At 38.2% G+C, this 13,918-nt stretch overlaps 1 protein-coding gene across 3 annotated transcripts in view; it reads right to left on the reverse strand.

Annotated features, from left to right (window-relative positions):
* Window positions 1–13,918, reverse strand: part of LRRC45 (leucine rich repeat containing 45) — a 1,637,099-nt gene that overhangs the window by 456,624 nt on the left and 1,166,557 nt on the right. For all 3 annotated transcript variants that reach the window (XM_044068217.1, XM_044068216.1, XM_044068218.1), the window contains one exon: window positions 12,090–12,182. In XM_044068217.1, coding sequence (XP_043924152.1) covers window positions 12,090–12,182 — 93 coding nt within the window. The remainder of the gene's footprint in view (window positions 1–12,089; window positions 12,183–13,918) is intronic.

A 13,918-nucleotide genomic window follows, 5' to 3' on the forward strand; every position in this document is an offset into this window, starting at 1 on the left:
GTGGAGGTGTAGACTAATGGGGAAGGGGGATAGAAGGAAGGAGAGACAGAGACAGAATGAGGATAGAAGGAAGATGGAAGTGGTAAAAGAAGACGTTGCAACACGCAGGCACCACACCCAAGGGGTACTATAGGAATAGATTCAAGTGCTGAAGTGGAATATAAGGTAAGCTAAATGGAAAAACATGGAGGAGGCAGAATGTGTGATACAGTAGGGGATACAGCAGGGAAGCTTTTGACATGGAGCCTGTAGGAAGAAAGATAGGATAATATAGTTAGCAGGGTGATGTATAAGGAAGAAAAAATAGTACAGGACAGGAATGGAGGATCTGAAGTGTCTGCTAAGATTTATGGAAAATATTATAGTGGAATGAAAACAGGAAAAGACAGATGTGCGGGAGGGGATGAGGTTAACTGAGTCTGAAAGGTAGCAGATGATACAAGAAAGATTGTGGTGAAGGATGATGTAGGAGTGATCTACCATTTAACAAAAAACTGGATTTTTGAACCAATTTTTGTAAGATGTCAGAAAAGAAGGTGATGAAAAAACTGAGGAATCAAATTAGTTAGGCAATGAGAGGGATGGGTTCTGCAAATATGGAAGGAAGCTGTGGTAATTCTGTTAAGAAATGGGATGGCAAAAAAATTGGTGAATTATCTGATTTCTCTTATGAACATGAAAAACTTCTTACTGGAAGCAGCTCAGTGAGAGTATGGCCTTGGAGACTAGGATGAAAGATGTAGACACAGTATTATTTGATATTTAAAAAGCCAGGGATCATGTGCTGATTAGAGTACTGGAAATGAAGTGGCAGGTCCTAAAATAGATAATGTAACACAGAGCATTTTTTTATCTGCACTCCATGTAATTATTGATGCCACTTTAAAATCCCTCGGACATAAAACTTTACAGGAACTGCATGACTTCACCAACCATTACAGTTAGTAATAAGTGAAATCTTGCCACATAAATAGCTTTTGTACCTCTCTGCAACTAGCATATGTTTAGGAGATACAACCTCTATAAATAGGAATTCTTGTCTAATCCACTGCAGATCAATATGCTCTTTAAAGTAAAATCCATTTACGTTGCTTTATTTGAACCTGAGTAGCAGGGCATCATAAGTCACTCTAACACTAGAAAACCCTTAAGTTCTGAATAATTTTCTTGCTAACTGTAGTCTGTAAGGGATAGCTACACAGACTTTGTCAAGTAAAAATCAAGTCAACTATACCTGTGGTAAAGAGTGGTGAATTTCTGACTACTGTTCAGATGACTTAGGCTTGAAAAACAACCGGAGTGTTGGAAGAGCCAGCTAGGAAAGGATAACAGTAAGTGATCAGTGTCAGCTTTCTCAACCCACAGTAAATGTTAGTATGCATAAGGGAAGGGTAGTTTAGACCTCAGGCATAATTTCTTATGCTTTGTGAGAGGAAGTGGGGGGGGGGTTACAAGCCTGCCAAGGAGTGCACTGCCTTCTAGCCAGATATAGCAGTAGTACAAAAATGCACCTGCTTGGCTCCAGAATGTAGAGGTGCTTGCCAAGAAAGAGAAGAAGGTGTTAAGAACAGAAGACAAATACCCTTCATCCCCATAGTCTTTGGACACTGAGTAGTGGAGGAAAAATAGGATAATGGGGGGACGTAATGGTCACAGGTAAAGGGGGAGGTGAAAACATTAAATGTTTACGGGCAGTAAAATCTTGAAATATTAACTGGTAGTAAAATCTCCATGGAAATGTACAAAAGCTGGTGATAGCAAGTGGGCGTATGTGCCATTTCTCCCTTTGGGACTACAGGTAAATGGAATTCACTGCTCACTCTCCTGAGATATTAGTTACCTTTTTGCTGGCACACAGTCTCAGTCCTGTTGTAGAATGTTTTTCTAACCAGATAAAACTGTTTAAATAAAATACTCAGCAAGTATTGACAATTTATTAATTAACCATAAAATGTCAACCAAGAATAAGCAGCAGTTACAATGCAGCAAAGTAATATGAACAGGAGAGGGGAAATAAGAATTTTAAATGCTGTAGTTTGACCTCCAAAATTGCAAAAAGCGCAAATGTACAGAAAATACTGATATTTTAGTGAAAACAATCAGCATCTTACAGACCATCTCAAACAGATGTCTCAAGGTTGGACTGTTTACTGGTTAAATGCACACCTCTCAACCTGCAGACATCAAAAATCTGGACAAAGGTTCTTGAAAAGTAAGTACATCTGGCCAAAAATCTGAATGTGCATACCCAAAAAGCATAACTCCTCTCATTTCAAATAAAATGGTGGGATACCACCACTCAGAAACACACATATATAAAGACTTTAAAAAGTGACAAACTGGCACAAAATGCAAACACAAGTGGAACGTATACATGAGCCTATATAAACATTATACCAAATATGAATACATCAAAGACTACAAGCTAGAGTAGCACAGAAAGAACCTTAATATCCAAGAAACATCACTTTGCAGGCAGTAATGTAACATATAATCTGTGTGACAGTCAGTAAATCAATTAGCTTCAAGTTTCTTGGAAGGTTTGGGAAAACAGTTGCAGCACACTACTATTCACCCAAGAGTCCCACAGGTGGTATGTAATCACATCAGAACAGAGGATGGCAAACAAAAAATACAATATTTAGTCAGGGCTTAAAAATACTGAGAGGTATCTCCCCAAAAGCCATGAGCTGTTCTGAAGGTACCACCTCAGCAGGGAGACAGAACAGTACTACCATGAAAACTTACCAAAAAATCTGTGGCACATAGTAAAGAAATATATGAGAAAATGTAGGAGTTGAAGACATTGGTTGACTGAGCAGCACATTAACTACAGCTCTTCCAGTGTGAAAACTAAAAAAATTTGTTTAAAAGACAGTGAAAGTTATTAATGTGTCGGAAATTCAGTTACTGTCTAGCAGACATACTGCCTGGATTCTTTCAAGACTAGTCAGTGATTTTTCTCAAAAATCTAGTTTTGAAATAACTGGTTGATTGAATATATGCAGATGGCTTTCTACACTCAGGAGCTTAATACTGTTTACATCTGTAGTAATACATTCAGGTGCAAGCACTATCAGTGTGCACTTCAACATGGAAATCCAAGTTCTAGGGCAGACAATGCCAGTACAAATGGTCACTGATTTGAAGCCGAAGCTTCAAGAGTTACATTCTATTTCTGCATATGTATATATTTTGTTATTAAACGGACAAGGGGGGAGGACGTAATTATTTGAACTGTTTGGAAAAAATTTGACAGGAGTACAAACAAGAGTAAGACTGCAGGTGCATAAAATTCATATTATTCAAGTGTTACAAGGTATGTATAACCTGCTAGCAAAAATAAAATATTTAGCAGAAATAATATGCATTATAAATGATTGTAACTTTAAAATGACTGCATTGTCAATTTTAACATGGAATGTAAATAGCCTTACAAGCACAAAAAAAAAAGCTAAGAATATTATATTATATTATATTATATTATATTGAGAAATGTAGGGTACAAATTCTCATGTTGCAGCAGATGCATCTGAATAGTAATGAACATACAAGTTTAATAAACATATTTATTAAATTTTCAGCAGAATATCAAGGAAATGGGTTGTTATTATAATGACATAAAGCCAGCCTCCAATTGTGGGTGGGTGGGGGGAGATAATAATGAAAGATTTGTGGCAATGAGGGGATAATGTCAAGAGAGAGGCTTACTTTAGCAATTATCTACATCCCCCCAAAACTGCATTTATTGAGTTTAGAATAAACTTTGGAGAAATAAGTTTTAAGCAAGGTGTTTTACATAGAGATGGAGACTGGAATGTTGTGTATAGCAGTGAGGATTGTGTCAGAGGGCCCTAGTAGGGGAAACTATAACTAGGCAAGTTCAACTGAAAAAGTATATGAAAGTATTTGGTATGCAAGATATTTCTTCAATAGCAGTGGTTCATAGGGAGTTTACATAATATTCTCCAAAGTACAATAACTGGCCTACATTGGTTAGAATCTATATATCACAGGAGTATGCAGAGCTGTTTAAAAGCATTGAGATCAATCCAATAATAATAATATCTGATCATGAGCTTAAATAAAGATAAAAGAAACTAATTCTTTTGAGCTGAGATATAGAAACGGAATTGCTTAGACACAGTAAGGCCTCATTAAGTTTAATTCTATTGGCTGCAAAAAAGCAATTACTAAAAATGGAAATCAAAAACAAAACCAACTGTAACAGAATTACTGAATGTTGTAAAGGATATAAGAACTGGGAGTGGGATCATTAGAAAATGGAAGGAGCAAGCTAAAAAAATAAAAAATAAATAAAATAAAATAAAAATAAATTGAAGCTGTGGGGATGTATACAGAATAATGTTCAGGAGGAGGAGTGATATTTCAGGGAAGGCAGGATTTAGGACGTGAGCAATCTATGTAATGTTAAACTGAACAATAATTAGGACAGAAATCATATTTATATAACACATGAAAAAATCTGTGTAATAGTTTGTTTTTTCTTTTATAACTGAATGTATATTCATGTCACTACACAATATGCAATGTTAATAAGGATGTTTAAAAAGATACAAGGAATTAATACAACAAACTCAGTAGCATTTTCCTACAAATGTATTAAAAATGGGAATTCAAAGAGTGAATAACAGGTAAAATCTGAGTTACTAGGGCAGATAGGAATGGTTCTTAAAAAGCTAGCTAAAGCATGGGATAAAATGAAGATAAACTTTACAAATATAGTGGAAATAAGGAAGAGAGGGAGAGATGCTGGAGAAAAGTAATAAAAATTATTTAGAAGGACTGGCAAATTAAAAAGTTGCAGAAGGGGAGGGTTAGAGATCAGAAGGAGAAACAACTGTAGCATACTAAAATAAGTGAAAATCTAGGCAAAATGCATGAATACAAGAAAATAGTTGTCAAACAATTGTTTTTTATCATAATCCTGGAGTACAAAAATTATTAGCACAAAGACTTTGGCAACAGAAAGTGGAAAGAGCTATAGCAAAACTTAGACAAAATTACAAAAAGGTTAACTTGGAATCCTAAAGATATCATTTTAGATATTCTGGCAATGTTATCCAAATTTATATCAAGCCAAGGAGTATGGAAAAGGGATATAACTGGAAGATTTTTGGGAACCCCAGATATTCAAATGCCTGAAAAAAGATGAAGCGATTTAATGTCAGGATAGATAAAGGAGAAATAAAAATGGTGCTATATAACCAAATAACCAAGCAAAAGGGAAATGTCTGGAATGGATGGAATTCCTGTAGAAATCTGGAAGTTGGGAGGAAGAAGGCTGTTGAAAATTTGTAAGGCAATATTTAATAATATTTTGAGGGGGGGATACCTGCATCTTGGAAGAAAGAATTGGTGATAGTCTTACTGAAGGAGGGCAAGGACCCTGCAGACCCAACATCAAATAGACCATCATTGATTCTATACCACAATTACAAAGTGTCAATGCCTATATTAGCTAAGAGAATGACAAAATTTTAACCAATCCAACAGTTAATGAACAATACAGTTTTGTGAAATGGACCACTTTGTTATTTGCATTATATTTATAGCCATTGGCAAAGAAAGTAAGGGACTCAGAAATTCAAGGACATAATTGGTATGGGATTCAAGAAAAGCTGGCTTTATATGCAGACATTATTATTTAGTACTTGATTAAACAAGAAAAGGATATCCAAGTATTGTGGAACATTGAGACAGTTTCAAGTCTTTTCAAGATATAAAATTAAGTAAGCTAAAGCAAAGGTTTAGCTGTAAACTATGTACCCACACATGAACTGGTTTAGCAATACCCATATTTATGGAGACATGATAAAATGAAATATTTACGAGTATGGATTAAAAAGGATTCTGTTATGGCAGCTACGAATATGTGGTAAGAGACTAAACATAAGATAATATAAAAAATGAGAAAATGGAAGCTCTTGTTTTTGGATACAGATAGCAAGATACAAGCAGTGAAAATGTTTTTAGTCCCTTTAGCTTTATACACTGGTCAGGCATATTTTTATCAACCAGAGGAGAAGTCATGGTCAGTAATTAATAAACAGTTGAAGGGTTTTATCTAGGAGGGAAAAAGAGCAAGGGTGAAAGGGATAAACCGAGCCTTCCAACAGAACAAGGTGGTTTAGGATTACTTGATTTAAAGGTGTATTTTAGATTTAAACAGTTACAGTTCATATACATTATAGAAGCAGAAAGCTACTATTCAAAGTAGAAAATGGTGATGATGGGGATTTAAGAAATAAGGAGAGACTGAAATTTTGGATGTAGACCGTTGAGCAGAATTACAACAGACATACAGAATAATACATTCATAAAGTAGCAGAAGGTATTCTAAGAACTAAGCCAACTCTAGAATGGTAAAAGGAGATTTTTGCCGAAAGGGATGACTGCAATTTGGGGTACAGAGAATATGCAACACAGGGCTGGAATTTACTGGAGAAAGCTGACAAATGAAGCAAGGTATTGGAAGCAAATAACAAGAGAGAGAAAGGTAACAGAATGTGAATAGGCCAAGAAGACATTTGGACTGCAGACTAGAGATTGCCTTCCCTATCAGGGATTGATATTAGCGTATAGGTAAAGAGAAAGGAATAGATTAATCCTAAGTGAAAGACCTGCTCTGGTGCAGTTTTTAGTTGAATCTAGAAGAGAAGCTGCTATTAAAAAGGTATAATTAGTAGACCATATAAAATACTGCACAATAACTATAGGAATCGATCAGAGAAAGTTAGAAAAGATTGGATAAGCAATTCACAATAAAATAATGGGAGAACATGTATGGCTCCTAAATATGCAATAAGGTCCTACAGGATTTAGGATTTTTGGTTGGAAGCTTTTGCATAGGTATTTTTATACTGCGAGCAGACTCCAAAGAATTTTTCCTTAGGTAGATTGTAAATTTTGGAGGTATGATGGGGAATGTCAAGTTTTAAATGAGTTTAATGACAAACCCAAAAGAATAGCCTGACATAACTCTTGAGGGTATATATTATATTAACCAAGAAGATGTGCTATTAAGTTGGTGTCTTGGTTTAGAAATGTTAAGACATAGTAAAAAAACTTAACATTACTAGTACTCAAAAAGTAATTACACAACAGTACAAATCAATAATTAAACCTGCTGTAAATGAAGTACTAAATACTGTAAAGAAAATAAAATTAATAATGACAGGATCATTAAAAGATGGAAGAAGTAATTTTCACCAAAATAAGTGGTGCGTTTAGGAACAATATATACAAAGCAGTGGTCAAATGTAAGACCAAAATAAGTACGTTGGTAGGAACTGTAAGGTAAAATCTGTATTTTTTTTTTCAAATCTGTATGTTCTAACTTACAAGAGTAAAAGTACAGTTGTGTACACTTACCATAAATGTAGATGTTCGAGTGTATTCACTGTTGCAGTCCTTACAAAATGGGTTATCCAGCTCCCGGTAGCCCAAAGTCGGGCAGAATACCAAAGTCCTTGGTATATGACGTCGGCTGCCTTCGGTTTAAGCCTGACACCAGGACGTCGGGTATAAAGGAAGGCAGCTGACGCCATTTCCTCAGTTTTTCTTGCCTTAACTGTCAGGAGACCCCAAAAAAGGATAGACCAGTAAAAGAAAAATCCAGTCTGTGCCCTAGGTAAAAAGGGGAATAGAAGGGGGGTGGAGGAACTAGGACTGCAACAGTGAATACACTCGAACATCTACATTTATGGTAAGTGTACACAAGTGTACTATGTTCATTGTATTTCACTGTTGCAGTCCTTACAAAATGGGTTGATTCCCAAAGCCCAGGAAAAAATAAAAGGGAGGAGGAACACTCACTGTTTAACAGTTTGTAAGGATGTCCTGCAACACTGCAGTGGCAAAACCAGCCCTGAACTTAGAAAACAACGGTAAATTGTAATGCTTTGTGAAAGTGTGGACAGAAGTCCAGGTAGCTGCTTCCAGTATGTCCCTAGTAGGTACACCGCTTAAAAAAAGCTGCTGAGGTAGAGGCTGCCCTAGTAGAATGGGTCCTAATATTCTGTGGGGGAACCTTGCCATGCTGTAAGTAACAAAAGTGAATACAATGAGCAATCCACTTAGAAATGGTCTGTTTAGAAATAGCTTTGCCCTGAGCTGCAAAACTGACTAACAACTGATCCGACTTTCGAAAAGGTTTAGTCCTGTCCAGGTAAAACCTAAGCTGTCTATGCACATCCAGGGAATGCAGTAACCTGTCTCCTTTATTCTGAGGATTAGGAAAGAAGGTAGGCAAGTGGATAGACTGGTTAAGAGACAGGCTAGAAACCACCTTAGGCATAAAAGAGGGATTAGTTCGAAGAGAAACCCGATCCACATGGAAGATGATAAAAGGCTCTACTGCCATTAAGGCCTGTAACTCAGAAACTCTCCTAGCTGAAGTAATAGCCAAGATAAAGGCAGTTTTCCAGGAGAGAAACTTCAAATTTGCTGAAAAGTGTTTAGAATGGACAAATCCAGAACATGGCACCAGGTGCCCCCTTTTTTGGGAACCAGGAAAAGTCTTGAGTAAAAACCCTGGCCTATCTGTAGTGCAGGAACAGCTCTATTGCTCACAGGCTTAGCAAAGAAGAAACTTGTTTTTTTGCTTCTGCCCTTTGATGTGGGGGGATATCTGGGTGGACCGGGAAGGTGTGAAAGGAGAACTTGTAGCCTTGGGATACTATTTTGAGCATCCATTTGTCGACTGTGATGGTGTACCAGACATCTGCAAAAATGACTAATCTTCCCCCAAAGGAAACCCTGGGCCCGCAGAGGCAGGCAGGGGAAGGCCGGAGTCATTGGGAATGCTAGCTTTGGGAAGTTAGCTTAGAACTCCCTGATTTTGAAAAGGAAGCCTGCCAGTGCTTAGCCTTTTGAGGGGTGGAAGTCTGTCCCCTAGAAGACCTATAACCCCTAGGCCTAGAACGACCCTGCTTGCTAGGGTCAGCAAAAGTCCAATTCTTAGAAAGGTAATGCCTACTAAAATGAGGAGGCTGCACGTGCAGAAAATCCTTAACAGTTTGTATAGATTTGGCCTTATCCTCCAACTTTTCAGCACCTCTTCTGCTTTGCTACCAAAAAGATTGTCCTTGTGCAAAGGTACATCCAGTAATTTAGATTTGACAGGTTCAGAAAGGGACTGTTCCCTGAGCCAAGCATGTCTTCTAATAACAGAACCAGTGGCTGCTACCCTGCAAGAAGCCTCCAAAGTGTCAAAACCACAATGTAGAGAATGTTTAGCGATGAGTGGCAGAATTCAATAAATCTTGCATGTCCTTACTCTCCATCAGGGAAGGAACACCAGCAATTCTAGACTTAATAGCCTCCACAGTATGCTACTGATACTTAAGCATATGAAAAAGACAATTAACAGACCTAATAGTCAGGGTGGAAGAAGTATAAACCTTTTTACCCCATCTATCTAAGGCCCTAGATTCCCTGTCAGAAGGAACAGGATTTTTAGCAACTGTGGCTTTAACACCTTTAGGGCCCTGAGAAATAATCGCTGGATCAGCAGTAGGATTCTTAAAAAGGAACTGATGAGAATCAGGAACTCTATAATACCTGTCAGGCTTTCTGGGAGCAGGAGGAACAGAATTAGGAGTCAAGGAATTCTCCATGGAAACATCATCAACTACTTCCAAAACCGGAGGGATAGCCAAAGGCTTATGCTGTGGCACACATCCAGGAATTCCCTAATCTGTTTATTAGACTGAGGGTAGTCTTGACTTTCCCATTTGAAATGCTCCCTAAGAGTATTCAGAGTATCTTCAAAAGAAAAATCTTCTGGAGGGGAGGCAGATGGGATGGAATCTTCTGCATCAGAATCCTTAAAACCAGAAAAAAGTTGAGAGTTTCCCTCTTCATCAGCAGAAGTGCTGGAAACCTCAGAGTCTGAGGCAGACGAAACTTCAGGGGACAATTCCCTAGCCCTTTTAGAAGGAGGAGCCTGAGAGTCCCTGATAAGAGTCAATAGATCACTAGCCATCTTAATAATCTGAGATTGAGGCATTTGAGGGGAGGCCGGTGCCTGCTTAGGAGTAGATTTTCGGCTGGAAGGCCTGCTAGAAAGCCGGAAAGACTCAGGAGGCCTAGCCACCTCAGAAGTCTGAACCAAGGTTGTCGGTCTGGATCTGGTCTCCAGGTGGAGAAAAGAGGCATCAGATGCCGGCGCCTGCTTAGCGGTTCCAGATCCATCAGAGGTGGTGACTGGCGGAGGGTCAGAAGATGAAGTGGAAGCCTGCGGCATGGAGGACTCAGAAGAGGCCTCCGCAGATGCCTGCTCCTGAACACCTGCAGACTGCCGGGGCAATGAAACTGCCTCACTGACTACTGCTGGGCCGAAAACTAGTTTAACAGGGACATCATCGGTTAATTTGACCCTAAGCCTGTCGCGGTCCTTATCCTTGCATTTCTTAGGCACATGTGAAGTCAGGAGACCAGACGCCATACCGACGAACTTAGGCAAAACTCCAAAATGCTTGAACAAAATCCTAGCTCTACGGCGAATGGTACGTGGGTTGAAAGAAGCACAAAGAACGCAATTATGGATGTCGTGCTCAAGGCCCAAACAAGTGATACAATAGGAGTGAAAATCATGGTGTGGAATCTGTTTTCCACAGGCAAGACAGTTATTAACTTTCTCTGACATTCGTTAAACCAAGAAAAGAGGGTCTCCAACGGGGTACTTATCTGAGGTTGTCTTCAACTTAAGCAGTCGGAATACAAAAAGGAGGTACTCGGATGACCGGCACTCGTGGAAACACCTTCAGCTTCGGGCTCCACGGCATGAAAGACTGAGGAAATGGCGTCAGCTGCCTTCCTTTGTACCTGACGTCCTGATGTCAGGCTTAAATCGAAGGCAGCTGACGTCCGATACCAAGGACTTTGGTATTCTGGCCGACTGTGGGCTACTGGGAGCCGGATAACCCATTTTGTAAGGACTGCAACAGTGAAACATGATGAACATCAATAGTTATTATGGTAATTGTATATCTAATGCATGTGCATGACAATGTAAACTCTTGAGATATCTATTTTTTCATTATTAATGTAGAACCAATGTTGAAAAAATTAATAATGTGATTAAATGAGAAAAATGTATGGAAATCTTCTGAGACCAACATTCTATTTAAGTTTTAACATACAGCAAAGAAAAGAATCTCTGTGGTTAAGATTTCAGATTCAGTGTCCACTGATTAAGCTGAATGCAACTACTTTGACTGTAACATTCCATTGCACTGAGCATATACAGATTACTTACACAAAGCTGTAAGCTAAAGAAAAGCATTTTGTAAATTATTCATATTTTTTGCCAACGCCTGTGACCTGTAAAAGATGGAGGATGGAATAGAACATATCCACTCTCTCTCTCTCTGAGCATAAACTCCAAAGGATATTAAAAATTCTGCTTTGTGCCAGCTTGCAACATAGTCATACCTTTCTATGTAAAATGTCAGACCACTTTTGCTGAAGTTGGGTGGTCTCTGTTGATGCTACGGGTCTATATCACCATATCAAATGGTGATAATGCCAAACATTGAAAATATCGAAAGTTCACGAGAACGAACTTGCTATTGTGGGGGGCTGCACCCCCACACCCCCACTAAATATACATTCCAACTCCGAGGTCGCATTACAGTGAGGAAAGGGCAAATATCCCAATCCTCACTGTACCGCAACCCCAAAAACACAAGTTCATTCTCGTGAACTTTCGGTATTTTCAACATTCGGCATTATCACCATTCGATATGATGATAAAGACCTAATGCTACAGTCTGCCAATTATAATCTCAAAGAAAAATTCCACTAAAGAACAAAGGGAAATACAAAGACTGAATTCCCCATATCCCACTCACTAGAAAAATAAATGTATTTTATTCAATTATACTTAAACCACTAAAATGTCACCAGGTATTATCTGAAAGAAATCCTCTGTACGCAGTTACTCTACTGTTGGGATGATCAAGAGGAGTTAAAGTAACATCTTTTGTGATCAACTACAGAGAATAAAATTGACTTGTTATTTTCACAGTGCAATTTTCTAAAACCAAGGTTTAAGTCCTCACCTCTTCCATCCGTAGCTGCTTTCGCATCTTGACCATCTCCTCCTCAGCCTGTGCACGTTCCAGTAAAGCTGCTGCCTTTCCACGACTCACTTCCTGGTGAGATAAAACAAGGGTGCTTCTTAAAACATGCATGTTATCTAATGAGCCACTACAGTGTTGACAGCATCTGGAGTTAAGTGACTTTGATCAACAAGAGAGGAGGAAAATGAGGAGACAGTGCCATGCTGGGAGGGAAGCAGGGCTGAGTACAGAGAGCAGTGGACTGACATCAGGACAGAGAAGGAACTTGGCAGCTGTTTAGAAGCATGAAGCAAAAGGACCAGATGGACTGCATCCCTAAATGGTCTTGTGCTGCAGACCCCTCAACTGACATATTTAACAGCTTTCTAGCCAGTTGAGATGTGTCTGTAGAAGTGTCTGCAGTCTTTAGAAAAGTTGGTGTGATATCCTTGGATGTGGAGGGTGCAGATAATACAGCAGGAAAAATATAGGGAACTACAGACCTGTTAGCTTAATAGCAGTGACATGGAAAGTTAGGGAGAGAATGGAAAGTTTTGAGTTCCTAGAAGAAGACTACAATCTTTAGGACAGGAATAAACATTAGTTCAAGGCCAGAAGGTGCTATCAATCAAACCTGATCCAGTTTTATGATTGAGTGTCTTGGTATGAATTGTCAGGACATAGTGAGGCATTTAATATCAGTAGCAGTCAAAAAAAGCAATTACACAAAAGCAGAAATCAATTCTTAAACCCATTGTAAACGGAGTACTGAATATTCTAACGGAAATAAAATGGAGATGGGATCATTAAAAGGTGGAAGTAGTAGTTTTAACAAAAATAAATGCATAAATATAGTTATGATGGAAACTATATGCCTAATGTAATAGAAAGCGTTATTTAATCTAATATTTCTTTTTTCATTGTTATTAATGTATATGAACTCATGCTGCAAATAAATAATGTGATACCATCCATATAAAAGCTCTACCTCCTTCAAATCCAGAATTCCAAATTAAAGCATACCTAGTAAAAACACAGCAAATATAAATGTCTGCCTCAGGCTACATGACAACTACACCATATCTTCCCTTCTACCTTTTGTAATCATGCTCCAATACTCACAACACCAAATAAAACAAATGAAAATCCTTCTTGGCACACAAATGGAAATCTATAAAAAAAAAGGAAAGTGGAAAAAGAAAGGATGAAGGCAGGGAAGAGAAGAGATGGAGAATGAGAAGTTAAAGAAAAAGGAAGGTGGGGAGGAAAGTGATGAAAGGGGGAAAGAAATGGGGTGAAAATAGAGAAGGGAGAGAAGAAAAAATTCTAACCACTAAAAGGGTGAGGTGTAGGGGAGATTTCTTTTTTATGGCTTATTTGTGACACCCTTTATCAGGATGTAACTGCTTTCGCTTTCCAGTACTGTATGTATATTGCAACACATGTACAGACCCTTATTTGTTGCTTTGTTCAGTTCACACTGCTTTGCTTACTCATATTTTTTCTCTATGTATGTATATTAGAAGGGATTTGTATTGTCAGATATTTTTTTACTCCTGTATGTTGCCTTGCTTGTTCTTAAGAATGTATATGTTATTACATTTCTCTACAGCTTGTATTTGCCTGCTTGGCCTGAGCTGTATTTAAAAAGGGCCCTCAGACCAGTTCACTTACCTGGTTAACAAGTGTTAAATAAATAAATCTCATACCCATATATATTTCTGCTATATCCTTATTTTCTTCTGTCCTCATTTTATTTCATTACCTTGTTACAATATAACTTAATACAATTCACTGTAACTCATGCAAATTTATTACCTATACCCTTT

This window comes from Protopterus annectens, chromosome 4.part0 (genome assembly GCF_019279795.1).
Source record: "Protopterus annectens isolate FY-2018-M chromosome 4.part0, PAN1.0, whole genome shotgun sequence".
Classification (NCBI taxonomy): Eukaryota; Metazoa; Chordata; order Ceratodontiformes; family Protopteridae; genus Protopterus; species Protopterus annectens.